Source organism: Cupressus sempervirens, chromosome 1 (genome assembly GCF_028749045.1).
Source record: "Cupressus sempervirens isolate cs-2001-9-10 chromosome 1, ASM2874904v1, whole genome shotgun sequence".
NCBI classification, from domain to species: domain Eukaryota; kingdom Viridiplantae; phylum Streptophyta; class Pinopsida; order Cupressales; family Cupressaceae; genus Cupressus; species Cupressus sempervirens.
In genome coordinates, this window is record NC_143118.1 from 557,996,493 (window position 1) to 558,010,508 (window position 14,016).

The 14,016-nt window shown below is 38.6% G+C and overlaps 1 protein-coding gene across 1 annotated transcript in view; it reads right to left on the bottom strand.

Moving 5' to 3' along the window:
- PA200 (proteasome activating protein 200) overlaps window positions 1–14,016 on the bottom strand; it is a 290,511-nt gene that overhangs the window by 145,228 nt on the left and 131,267 nt on the right. Inside the window, exons 13-17 of the mRNA XM_089830694.1 lie at window positions 7,250–7,367; window positions 6,917–7,135; window positions 6,669–6,818; window positions 6,440–6,516; window positions 6,148–6,356 (exon numbers count right to left, since the gene is read on the bottom strand). Coding sequence (XP_089686820.1) covers window positions 6,148–6,356; window positions 6,440–6,516; window positions 6,669–6,818; window positions 6,917–7,135; window positions 7,250–7,367 — 773 coding nt within the window. The remainder of the gene's footprint in view (window positions 1–6,147; window positions 6,357–6,439; window positions 6,517–6,668; window positions 6,819–6,916; window positions 7,136–7,249; window positions 7,368–14,016) is intronic.

Consider the following 14,016-nt stretch of genomic DNA (forward strand, 5'->3'; position numbering starts at 1 on the left):
ATCGACCTCTAGGTTAGACCGAATCAAAGGGGAAAACGAAAGGCATAGCATGAGAAAATCCAAAGGACTAGAAACAAGCACACACAAACTCAAAAGCAAAGAAAGGACTATGAAGCCTTCAAAGATCAAGCAAAGGCTCGACAGAAAGCAAAACGAAAAAGACTTGATGAAGGCCTTCAATAAAATGATTCATTATATCAATTGGTACTGATTGGTTGATCAATACTAACCAATTAAATAACGAACTAAACTCAGAGAAATGCAAAACTAAGCTTGAAAATGTTTTGTACTATTACCTACATTTTGTGGTGACAAAATGCAGGACAACATACTCCTCACAAATGGGAAGTAATCTAGAACCGAACGATAAGGTCCAGGGTGAGGGTGTACCCCAGATGTCTAAGGGAGCCGTTGGCGATAGGGTGATGCTTCTAAGTGGGTCTTCTACGAGGCCCCACAACTCTAGTGTGTCTAGAGGGAGGGTCAAGCGACCACTTTGTTCCCTGGGCAAGGGACACAGACATGAAAAAAGAGGTGAAAAGCTTATCAGAGGTCTACCTCGTCGAAAACTGGAGTGCAAGGTGTAATCATGAAGCCACATGGCCTCCTAGAGGTAAAGTACAAGGCACCACTAATAATTGTATCTGAAGAAAGAAGAAATTGAAGTGCACTCTTTGAGCAAGCAGTAGAACCTCCCCCTAATCATATAGTATATGACTATGGGGCTTTGGAAAACAAAATGGGTCTCTGACTTTGTCTCTCCAAGGGGGCAAAGGCGGTAGATCCTATCCTCTCTATCAATCTAGTGATCAGTCTGTATATATAACCTATGAGAGCCCACTCTAGAAGATCCCTAAGAGATACAGAGGGTATGAGTCTAGCGGCAAGTGAGGTACTAGGGGTGCACAATAATCCTATCCTAAAAATCCATGTAGTGCTTAGCATAGAAGACCATCCTCAAGCAGAGTCCCCTCGGAGCATTACTCCATGTCGTGACAATATAATTCCTGTAGATATCGAGTCTGACGTGCTCATTTAGCTCTAGCTAGGAGGGAAAGAGGTTAGCAGGGGCGTCAAGAGAGAACTAAAAGGGGGCAGGCAATCCATCGAAATCCCAAACGAACCAAGAAGAGCAAAAACCTGAGTGAACTAGCAACGGGCTCTACTAGTAGTATAGGCACTCGTTATCACCTCGAGAAGCAATAAGCCAGGTAAGAATATCTATAATGGCCCTAAGTAGAGTCTGCAAAACTCCAAAGCCAATGCAAGAACCAAACCAAATCAAAATGGTCCCAATCCTGAACGGACGAACCCCAAACATGGCGAATATGATACTGTGGGGTGGACCAAGGACATCTAATAATGTGTTGATGTTGAAGGAGAATCTGGACTCTCGACCAAAGTCCAATCGGAATCCAAGAGAGAAGGCCCCCACACGATAGAGTTGTAGAGGATTGTTGACAGGACGAAAAAGTCCAAGAGGGACATCCTGATCGTAGCATCTTGGAAGTGATGTCCGAAGCATTGTCTCTCAAGCATAGCCAGGGAATCAATCCCCTTATTAATCTAGGGTTGCATGGAAAGTCTCATAATAAAACGAGGTTTGGAGAATTTAATCCCCAAGTATAGGAAGATGTGATCTCAACCTCCTCACCCTAACGGTAGAAATAGAGACGTGAGGTCTTCAAGCAGTTGAAGACCATCACCCGGGTAGTTCACAACTAACTGTCAAGAGTCGCAAAACGAGTCCACCCCATTAAGGAATTGTTGGTGTCCCTTTGAGGTTGAAGCCAAAAGAACAACATCATCAACAAACAATAAAATAGATATCCAAACCTAGTGTAAATAGCAGCCATCTTCAAGAAGCGAAAGGTGACGGAGGAATGACTCGAGCTCATCAATGTAAATATCAAAAAGTGAAGGGAAAAGAGGGAAACCTTGCTTTAGTCTGATGGTGCTCTAGACAGGATCTAAAAATCTTTGAGGGGTCATAAACCTACCCACCTCTCATATAAACTCATGATGGTTGTCAAGAGAGTCTCGGAAATCCCAATGTCCTTAAGCCTCTAGAAGAGAGTCGTCCAACGAACTATAATCAAAGGCTTTGTGAAAGTCTACAAAGCAACAATAGACTTTCATCGAGTAGTGTTGAGCCTCCTCAATGATAGTTCATAGAGTCAGAATATGGTCCATGGTCTAAAAATTTGAACAAAAGCCAATCTGTCCCCTAGCCCGACACTATTACTGATCGAGCTCTTTAGATAAGATAGTGTTCAACACGCTTGCATAGAGTTTGGCAAATGCATGCCCAATCATGATGGTCCTATAGTTGTTGAGGTCTGACACCGACCTGGTCTTATGGATCAGAGAGATATTGTTGTGACCAAGAGTCAAGAAAACTCGTGCAAACCACCTTGTTTAAGAGCATTGGTAGAAAGGAGCCCAAGACTATAATACCAAGCTTGAAGAGCTCCGCTTGGAACCCTTCCTCATTTGTTGTCTTGCTATTGTGCATGTATCTAACAACCTCTGTGATGTTGGAGAGAGTGAAGAGGTGGCAACAAGGCAAGGGTGTGAGGTCAAAAGCAAGTTGGTTGGGGATATAGTAGAGAGTGGAGGTGTAAGAAACAAGGGACCTACAGTCAAGAGTGGAGGGGGGAGGAGGTTGGCGAGGGAACATGGAGCGCTGAAAGAGCTTCGAAGACTACAAGAGAGAGGCACGGAGGGATCTACGCATCAAGAATAACATTTACTTCTTGTGGTGGAGAAAGTGGTAGTAGGCGAGCCTCAACTGGACAAACAAGGGGAGGGGCAGAGAGTTGGGGGTGTAACGAATCAAGCCGTGAAAGGACTTGCAGTCCTCGTCAAACCATTGATCAAGGGGCAAGAACTCATGCACAAGAGGCAACAGGAAAGGGAGGTGTTATGCGGAATGGAAAGTAGGGCGAACTTCCACAGTGCGACAACAAGTGAGCCAAACATGGAGAGAACATCCTTAGAATAGGCAAAGGAATCGTGGGGGAGGAGCCATCTAGATGGAAGACAAAGAGCTCAAAGTCACTCTCCTTGAAGCAAAAGGAGGTACAAGTCAGAGTAGTCATCTCGGGAGGGGGTGGTGGAGGGGTGGGAGGAGGGGAAACACTGAGGGGGAGGCTAAGAAGGGTGTGATTAGCTTGGGGAGGTGAGAGATGGCGAAGTGGATGATGGAGGGGATGAAAGAGGCACCAAAGAGAACATAGTTGACAACACTTGGTCTGCTACTATGAGTGTAGTAGTTGAAAGGACTAGAGCTGCAAAAGTAGGAGAGCCCATTCAAGAACACTAAGTTTGAGGATTCACAGAGTTGAAGTAGGTGACGGTTGTATCTAGTGAGGGATCCTTGACTTTCCTCAGAAAAACATTGTAAGCCCAGGGTGATCAGATCTGATTAGGTCGTTTAAACAGGATCAAACCCACAATCATGGAGAGGCATCTAAAGTTCTCCAGTTTGCACATTAAAGTCCCCAGAATAATGATGTCCCCCATAGTCGAGAATCTAGTAATGAACTCATGTAGGTCCTCATAAGGGTCACTGTGCTCTAGACGACGTAGTACAAGGAGACAAGTAAGAAATAACATATTGTGATTAAGATATCCCTACAATGTGATGTTGTCCGACCCATACAAATCCATATGAATCTAGCAGAATTATCAAAATGAACCACAGAAGTCATGTTGAAAAGATCATATTTGACCAAAGAGGCAACCCCACCAGACCCCGACCCCACTGAGACACTTGACCTCATCTCTAAAAGCAGAAAACCACTAGTAGCCAAAGATACCACGAAGAGGACAGACGAGGCACTCATGAGTTTCCGTAACAAGCAGAATATCGACAGAACCAAGAGTATCTTAGAAAAGACCCAATAAGGACCATAAAGTACCATTACCGTTCCAGCAATTGACATGTGATGGAGCACTGTGAGGCTCTGTCATGTCCAACTACCATTGTGGCTTTCATTTGGCCTTGATAGCCGACCTCGATTCCCATCCAAGCAAAGGAGAATCTCAAATAACAACTCATAGGTTCCTGATAACAACCCACTTCCCATTGTGCCTACCCTCTACACCAAGACCCTAAGTGTTTCAACTTTGTTACATGTGATTTAGTGAGATCCTCGTCAAGATAGACCTTAGTGGAAAGAGGAAAGAGTTTCCTCCTCGCCCTAAGAACTCAAAGACATTCGGTCAAAGAAAGAAACTGGAGGAAAAGAGTGTCATCCTGACCAATCCATGCCCTGTCAAGTGTGAAGTTCGTAATGTCAAGTTGATCACTGAGAAAGGAGTGACGTGCTAAAATGGGGCTAGTGGAGGGAGGACCCTGAACTCGCAGATTGAGCTTGTGAGCCTGCCTAACCCACTCATCTGAAAGCCTAGCCTGAACTAGCTCCTTAACCCCCGAGACAGGAAAAAAGCTTGTGGTACTACAAACTAAAGCCCAAGATTGTAATTTTTTAAGATAAAAGTCTCTAATATACTAATTACATATGGGATATTACTAGATTTGAAAAGGTCAAAATAGAAAGGTAAGGAAAGCTTGCAAGGAAGTGTGCTTGAATCTAGCTTGTAAGAAAGATTCCTAAAAATTCTAAGGAATCAAAAAAAATTAAAAAAATTTAAGAGACAAAAGAGGTGCAGTTCATGTATTTATGATAGAATTTGAAAATAGACTGTAGGCGGGTGATATTTCAATTAATTTCTTACACCTTATTACGTATCAAGTTGATTGAAAAATTAAACAAAGACTTTTGTTTTCCCATATAGAATGTGTTCATGTTTAATCTTGTCTAAATATTTGACTGGTTGGGGGGTTGATGGTCATTCAAATGACCCTCAATTGTGGCATCATGCAACTCCATCTACAAGCCAGCAGTGAGCCTAAGAAGCACTTGGTAGAAGGGTTGTTGGGCTTACCAAATTAGTATAAAACTACATGTGGAAACATATATGGTACATGATGAAGAAAGAGTGGATAGTTTATATATACACATTCAGATATGCATGATAGCCTATGTCCCTCTAGAGGTGATGGATATGCCTCTCCCTAGGGAGACTTGATCATTAAGGACATCTAACAAGGCATATAAAAACGAACAACATAAAATGATATCAAGTGAAGCCCTGAAAGTTTCTCAAGGCTTAATCTACCTAGCAACCAAGATTTGGAACCTTTATGTAATGTTCAATAACCTTGTCATTTTATGAAAGCAATGAAACCCAGGAACTTGCGCCCCCCCTCCCCCCAAACTCAAAGTACCCGTCCATAGGACATCCCTGCACTAGGTACTTGGAGTACCTGAGTACCCCCACCTCTGCCATTCTGTAACCATTTGCCACAAGCTTGGTTTGAATTTTGATTTTTCAATGTTAGTATTGGGTATGTACTATGGTACCATGTTGAATGTTCAATGGTTTTGGTTCATGTTGCAATGTTTCTATGTTCATGTATTTCAATTTGGTATGTTATACTGAAACATCATTTCATAACTAGCATTTCAAGTTTCATATGTATAGTGTGCAGCACCCCTCCTTGCCCCGCCGTCCCCCTATTGTCCTGAAGTTGAGGCCCTTTGTCCCCCTATCCTGGAGTCGCATCTCGGCATCTTGCCATCCCGACGTACCCAAGCACTAGTGTTACACTGCATGAAAGCTTATCTATTCAAGCTACCTTTTATTAACTACATAATTTATACCATCTTGGGATAGTATAGCATGGTATAGCTCTCTCCAATGTATGAAGAATTATTCATTTAATTTTACTGGATCTTGGAGCTGAATTATACTGCCGAAAAAAGAAATCAGCTCATTATAATCATCATATTTGAAGATAAACAAAAGCAATGTATATGATCATGAACCTCAGTAAAAGGATTCATTTAAGCCTTACTCTTGTATATCTTCAACTTCTCTATAGACAAGAAAAATCTTTACATTATGGAAGCTGAGTTTACATATAGTCCCAGGTGCTTTCATTCCTTGCCTGGAGAGGGGGAGACTTTCCTTGACACTTAACCAATACAAATCATTTGTTTTATGAAGTGATAAAGGATCTATTTCTTCCGAAAATTGCAATCTGTTATAAATGGAATGGGAAAAAACCACATTTACCTGACTCTTGTTGATTCTCTGTTTGACAGATTTGCTTAAGCTTGACCAAAGCTGATATAAGGTGCAAGTCCAAGAGTTCATTTGTATATGCGATCTCATCATTATTAGGAATATGCCATTTTGGGCCTGCTGAAACCTTTTCAGTATTATTTTCTTTCTTGCTTATCCATTCCTCCAGTCCTTTGATGTGAGGATGACTCAAAATACACCTGATCAAAAGATAATTAAAGACTGATACATAGACAATATTCTTGCTAGAAAAATCAAGCACAAATATCCATAGTAGACATACTTGTACTGGTCAAGTGGGTAGTAAAGAACTAGACTTCCAATGAGGGACCTCAATAGATGGTTTCCTGCTTCATTCACCTAACCAACAGCCAATGTATTTAATATTAAAAACTTATATCAACCCCTAACAAATAGCTTCCACATATATGGAAACAGAGTAACAAAGATAATAGTATAATTCTTAAGGCTCTTGTAAAGTTATTATTTATATAGTTTAAGCTTGAAATTACCTTCCAAGATGGGGAATCAAAAGCTGCTGAAATAGCGTCTTTTAACTCTTCTCTTATCTGAAGAAGATGGGGGCCCCCAAAGTTCATGGCAACAGAAAGAACATTCAAACGGTATGCAACTGAGGCTTCCAAACCCGGAGATAAAGATACCTACAACACAAGATTTTCAAGTAATTTTCATAGAAAATATTTATTAATTTATGAATATGATGACAATAAAATTCAAGCATTTCTACAACTAATTAAACCTTTTCTGCAGATGATGCAGACAAAGTTTGATTGCTACTAATCCCAGTTGATGGAGAATCTTTTAGAGAAGATACAACAGAGTCTATCATTGGCTTAATCAAGTGCACCACTGCCTCTGCAGGATTCGCGTACAATGTGGCAGAACAAACCAGTCCCACCTCTGCAGCTGCCCCAGGTAGGATATGATTATGGACAAATTTGGATATCTTTTTCAGAGCCTGTAGACAGTAGCTCATATATTATGAACTTTTAAATAAGTTAAATTTAGAACGACCACAATTGGAGTGATTTTCCATCCAAAACCAGTCCATTTATAGTATATATTTAAATACCTGATTATAAAGAGGCCTTGCAAGTTTACCCAGTAAAATCTCCAGCAAACAGAGATAGAAAGATCCATCTTCAACAAGGAAAGTCCCTGAAGCTGGTGCTAAAAATAGCCCTTCATTCCTGTATAATTCATGTGAAAATCAAGCAACAAAAGAAGACAAATAATCTTGCCTAATCATTTGTCAAGTAATAGACAATTAGATGAGATGAACATTTTAACAACATGTTTGACAATTAGATGAGAATGTAATGTAGAGACAGACATTTTATCAACTGTGCCTGATCCCTCTTTCTTACTTCACAGAACTGTTCTTCACTGAATTTGAATATTGAATTAGGTATAAAAAATAATCATACAAAATGACCATCCAGACAGGATACCTAAGCTTTGCTTCCTAATGAAGTATCAGAAGCTTCAACATTAACTTTACGCTAAGTTGCCAGTACAGATGTGTGTTTGAGACTCGGGTTTGAAATTCATCCAAATTTGGGTTGGATTTGGATTTGTCCGTACAAAAATATATTTGTTAAATATGTATGTATGTATGTATGTATGTATGTATGTATGTATGTATAATGAAGTATCAGAGGCTTCAATATTAACTTTAGGCTAAGTTGCCAGTTCAGATGCGTGTTTGAGATTTGGGTTTGAAATTCATCCAAATTTAGGTTGGATTTGAATTTGTTCATACAAGAATATATTTTTTATATATGTATGTATGTATATGCAGCAGAAAATAAGTTCGTGCACCACTATGCTAATATTAAAGCAACAAAGCAAAATATAGCACCACATACATTAATATTTTAGTCCAAATGACATAACAAAATGCTAAAATACACCACCATATCAATGTTTTGATTCAAAAAAATTAATGCCAACATTAATATCCAGTCATCATTGATCAAATATCAAAAACCATCAAACAAATCATCATCATAATGTCCATACTTGCAACCACTTAGGAATAGCTCACAAACAAGCTTAGAGCATGCAACAATCACCTATCAACACTCCTTGAGCAATGACAACTAAACAATAAAGTTTGGCAAAGGAGGCAAGAAATTTTCTTTTCATTCACAAATGCACAAATGACAGAAAAAAAAACCATTTTGGTCCATTTAGTGTCACTTTTAGGGTTGAAGGGTTGAGTAGACCTAAGTAGGCAAAAAAAACAATTATGAAAATGCTGCTTTCAGATAAATTTACCCCAAGTTCACCCCAAATTCATTTTGTGTTCCTCTGTCCAAATCAAAAGTCTTCCAAAATTCTTACCAGGTCCTTTTGAGAGAATTTCGAGCAAATTTACCTGATTGTGGCAGAATTTTGAGTAAATTTGAACCAAATCTAACTTTGCAATGAATAAAATTTTGAATACCATCTTCCAAGAGCAAATGTGATAACTTAAACTTTAGGAGATACATAGATGGTTGCCAAGTATCTAAAAGAGATATAGGATGCTTTATGATGCCCAAGGACTAGAGAGTCTAATTGAAATCCAATTTTCACTTATCGCTAGGGATTTAAATTTAAATGTTTTACCATCTTACCATGTTCTTGGTGAATAAAAGAACAAACCAGGTTCATGCCAAGCATTGATCCCCTTGTAGGTGAAGTCTATAATAACCCTTAAATGAATCAATTGTAAATTTTGAAATTCTAATAAATATATGAGTTTTCCATTACAAAAGATATGTATATATATATATATATATATATATATATCATTGTTATGGGACTCGGACTTGCCTCTGACTTGGAAAGTCAAAATCCAACTCAGACTTGGACTCGACGATTGGACTCAGCCAGGACTCGGAAAATCGAAAAACCCATGAAATTCAAAAAATTTTAAGGATTTAAAGATTTTTTCATGCTTCATTTAGTCAAATAACATCAAATACACAATAATTGAGATAAATAGAAGCTACTTAACACTCATACACAATTTTGCATAGATCACATAAGTATAACAGCGAATTCTGAAGGAAAAAAATTGAATAACATAATATAAAGTTAAACATAGTATCACTGTCAAATGTCTACAATATATGAAATCCATGGAATCAAAAGTTCAAAACATATATCAAAATATCAGCTAGAGTGTAGAAGATTAAGGTTCATAGTAGCCTATGCCCTCCTACGAATACAACTAAGATAAGTCATGGAAGACTCAGATATTGAGAAATATATTTGTTACAGCTTATGTGTGTATTGTAGACAACAATAGGGCTCTCAAGTATGTCTATCAATTTGCTTGGTGAAACACAACCTTTAATGGTAAAAGTCTTTTAATAACAATTATAGTTGGCTTAGAAATTTTTGCCAAGAAAATGATCAAGGACATAGCCAGAAACACATATACACGTAAGTCTGAAAGTTTATGTACAACACTAGAGAGTTCTAATATTCATGAACACGTAAGTCTAAAAAAAAAAAAAACTCATATACATCATTATAGAATTCCAACACAAATATATGTAAATCTGATAATATATGTACAACATTAATGAACTCTACAATGCTGAAAGTGACTTCTTCATAATGAAACCCAGATAGTAACCAATATTGACAGTGAGCCTTCAATTTGGGTAATTATCTTTCATTTTGAGATGCAGGGCTATTCAACTGTGTAATTTGCTATAACCTGGTTAACGACATTTAAAGATTTGAACATTAAATTTCCTATAATATTCAAGATTTTCAGACATAAATTTGAAGATTTAAGATTTAAGATTCAATCCCAAAGTCCCGGAACACTGATATATATTCTAACTCCAAAAGAAAAGAGAGAAACAACAATAAGTATTCATTGCATATACATGCGCGCACGCACACACATATACATTGTAACCACAGCCACATAATATCTAAACTAACAAGAAATAAGTAAATAAAAATGGGCATACAAAATATTAAATTGAAATAGCAACCATTGATCACTCAACCAAGGTCACAACAAAGGTCGCTCGACCAAAGTCACAACAAATGTCGCGACCTTTGGTCAGCAACCCATGCAAGCAGCCACTCATACATAATGAGACCATGTGGGATGAGAGATGAGAAGCAGCATTAGAGACAAAAGACATGAATAAAATATTAAAGGCGGAGATTATTAAATGACAGCATTGCTAAGTACTCAAGGTGACAGTAATAAGAAGGGACAGTGGAAGGAATGGAAATAAATAAAGATATATTGAAATTGTATTAAAGGAAAAGCAACGAGAAAGATTCAAACAAGCAGTAGAGAAGACTAAAAGATCAATAATAATAATAAGTGAACATCAGTGATAAGAAGTGAATAAAATAATAGCAGATACAAAACCAGCGGGTTATCAAAAGTGAGAAGTGACTAAGACAGTGAAGATAAATACAGAGAATATTAATCAGTGAAAGATTATGAGTATAACAGGGACATATTCATTCCTAATAATAAACAGAGAGGATAACATTGAGAAGAGAATACCAGTTTAGATCAGAAGACAGTAGAGTTGCACATTATTTGTTAATTAGGTTTTAGAAATAAAATGTGAATGACATAGTAGATAAAATTATCAATCAAAGATTGATAATCATATATGAGATGAGAATTCTGCAGAATTCTCGTAGAGACCAAGTATGATTCTTGGTAGAGGACAATCATTAAGAATGTCGAGTTTCACTTGAGAGAACTCCGAGATTAGAGGGCATTCTTGATTGAATCTCGGGATTCCAAATTGGACCCAGAGAAAGATTTGTAGAGAATCTCTTATTGTAGTGGTAAATCATATGCATGTGTCAGAGATCAAAGGCTCGGTTAGAGGTGGGATCTCTACCAAGTAATCATCATTAATGTGTTCGCTCATTTATAGAGATCCCAGAGGCCTTAGTAAGGCACTCTCTATATGATGGTTGCCTAATCGAGAGCTATTCTCATCAAAGGGTTAGATAAATCTGAGAAGAGTTCCTTCTAAGGATTAGATGAGGTTGAGTATGGGATCAGTAATTAGTTGATATAATCATTATTTACCTTGTTACTAACTAACATCTATTACAGATTTAGTAATTAGTTAGTTTCATATTCATATATGTTTATATTAATCTTTATCATTTACTAACAATTGTTAGACATTTAGCCTTCATCACTCAATCCGGAAGAGGGGACATTACAAAGTCTGGGTTCACCCATAGTATTGGCAAGGATAAACTATTTGTTTTTGAAGTTTAAAAGTATTTTCATAGCATTGAATACAAAGAGCAAAAAAAGTAGATAGAGAGTTTGGCCGACAAATTGACCAAAAAAAAGGTTTGTCTATAATAGAAGAATACTGGGTAGTATGTAAGCTTTGCTACTAAATGATTCTTTGGTAAGATCTGTACAAAGTTGTAAAAGGGTCAAGTTATTGCTAGGTTAACAGTAAAACAGTTCACTAAATCATTTGTGAGCAGACCTTGTATATCGTACTAGTAAAGGAATCAACGCATACAGACAATAGAACAGAATAGCAGAATTATATTCGCATATGCCAGACATACATTATGCTTGATAAGATTAATGATAGAAGATGCTTTACAATGATCCCAGACGGGGTATAAATACTACCCACCGAACCTTCCCGAAGGAGTTTGTCGACCACAAACATTATGTCCGCTACAAACTATTTAACCGTCGGCTACTAAATAAAAAACACCGATGACAATCCTTCCGTCAGCTACAGAAACACCGACAGGACCATCCAGTCAGCTGACACCATCCCCCCCAAAAAGAAAAGTCGTCTCCTGACGACTAACAAAATATCTGAGACAAATTAACAAACAAAATACATTAACAAAGTGACTACAACAAAAAAAATCTGCTTTTGTCACATCACTTCCACATTCATCCCGTTACATCTGCAGCCACTGCTAACACAATAGTGTCTCCTCAAGCTGACCTTGATAGCCACCCGTGCTGCTTTCTCTACTTCCAACACTGGGTCCACTGAGCTAAGTGTCGATGTACTGCCTTCTGGATGACTCACTCCTCCCAAGCTCTCTATGCATCCACCAAGACAGCCTCTCGGCCAACACCTACTCCCAGTGCCTCTCGTACACAAACACTCCATGCTTGCAGCAGCTTCAAGTCTTCTCCACTGATCAGACTCCCACGACTGATATCCGCAACGACTAGGGGTCCAGGGGGCAACGCCCCCAGCGGGGTCGAGGGGCAGCACCGCCGCGGGGTCCGAAACCCATACAAAACTGCACGGAACACACCATTTCTATCATTTTCTGTCAATTCTACACTCTTTTTGGCAACCACTGATGCATCCCCTTCCCTGTGGCATCATCTGCTACTCATTCCGAACAACTTGAATCTGTCGTCGTCTTTTTCTTTTTTTTCTTTTTTCCATCCTTGAATCAACCTACAGGAGCATAATATCATCAACGAACTTTCTTCATCCGTTACAAAAAAACCTCACCCTGCGGAAGAGGCAAAAGAACATGTCATAGCCAATCAAAGGGCAGCAGTTGGTAACCTCGGGAGAAATCTCAGTCCTTCCTCTGGCAATGAGAAACAACACCCGATCTTTCATTGAAACTTCTCCACCGGCAATCAGAAACAACACCCAATCTTTCACTGAAACTTCTCCACCGGCAATCAGAAACAACACTCGACCAACAAGCCTTTCTCAGCCGGAAATATCAAACCGAATTGAACAATTAGAGCCTTTTCCTTGAAATTTGTGCGCTCCTCGAAACCCTTGACAACTCCTACTCCTCAAATGGCGCCCTTGAAAACACAGGAAAGCTTCCTCGGCAGGAACAGCCCGAATGTCACAGCTGGATTCCAAAATCCTTACTCTGGAAGCCTATGGTTAAGCATATAAGCCGTGGTGAAGAGAATAACGGGCCAAGCTCATCCGAGGGTGTTGCCAAATCTTTTCCTCCTACAATCTTCATAAGCGTACAGCACTTAGCCGGTTTTGTTTTCCTTTCCCACGGAGAGCATTAAAAATCATAAATAACACAAGTGCGCTGGGTTTGTTTTGTTTTATGCCCGCGGGACTCTCTTTTAACGGCACCAAATGTTTACCGTACTAGTAAAGGAATCAACGCATACAGACAATGGAACAGAATAGCAGAATTATATTCGCATATGCCAGACATAAATTATGCTTGATAAGATTAATGATAGAAGATGCTTTACAATGATCCCAGACGGGGTATAAATACTACCCACCGAACCTTCCCGAAGGAGTCCGTCGGCCACAAACATTATGTCCGCTACAAACTATTTACCTGTCGGCTACAGAATACAAAACACCGACGACAATCCTTCCGTCGGCTACAAAAACACCAACGGGACCATCCAGTCGGCTGACAAACCTTTGGTCATGTTGTATGTTGTGAGCAGAGGGTGAAATGTTACAGTGCTACATTCTAAGTTATTATTAATATCATAAGAATGTTTAATCATAGAGAATGCAGAATCATATCAAACTCTGAAAACTTTGAAAACCAGTAGGAAGTCATAACAAATACAATAAACATGTTTGCATCCCAATAGGATTAAAAAAAAATATCACAAGTAGTTTTCAATGAAACTCCATAGAATATATCATCCAAATAAATATATAATCAATTGATTAAGAGAAGCCATTTCCCACAACAAGTAGAGTCAAATGGGCATGAATTATGAATTCTCAAAGATTTTAGGTACAAAACCAAGCTCCAATTTTTATCTTTTCTATTGAACCATGATTCAAGAAAAGATTTGTCCCTTGTAAATGATGATAAGATAAGATAAGA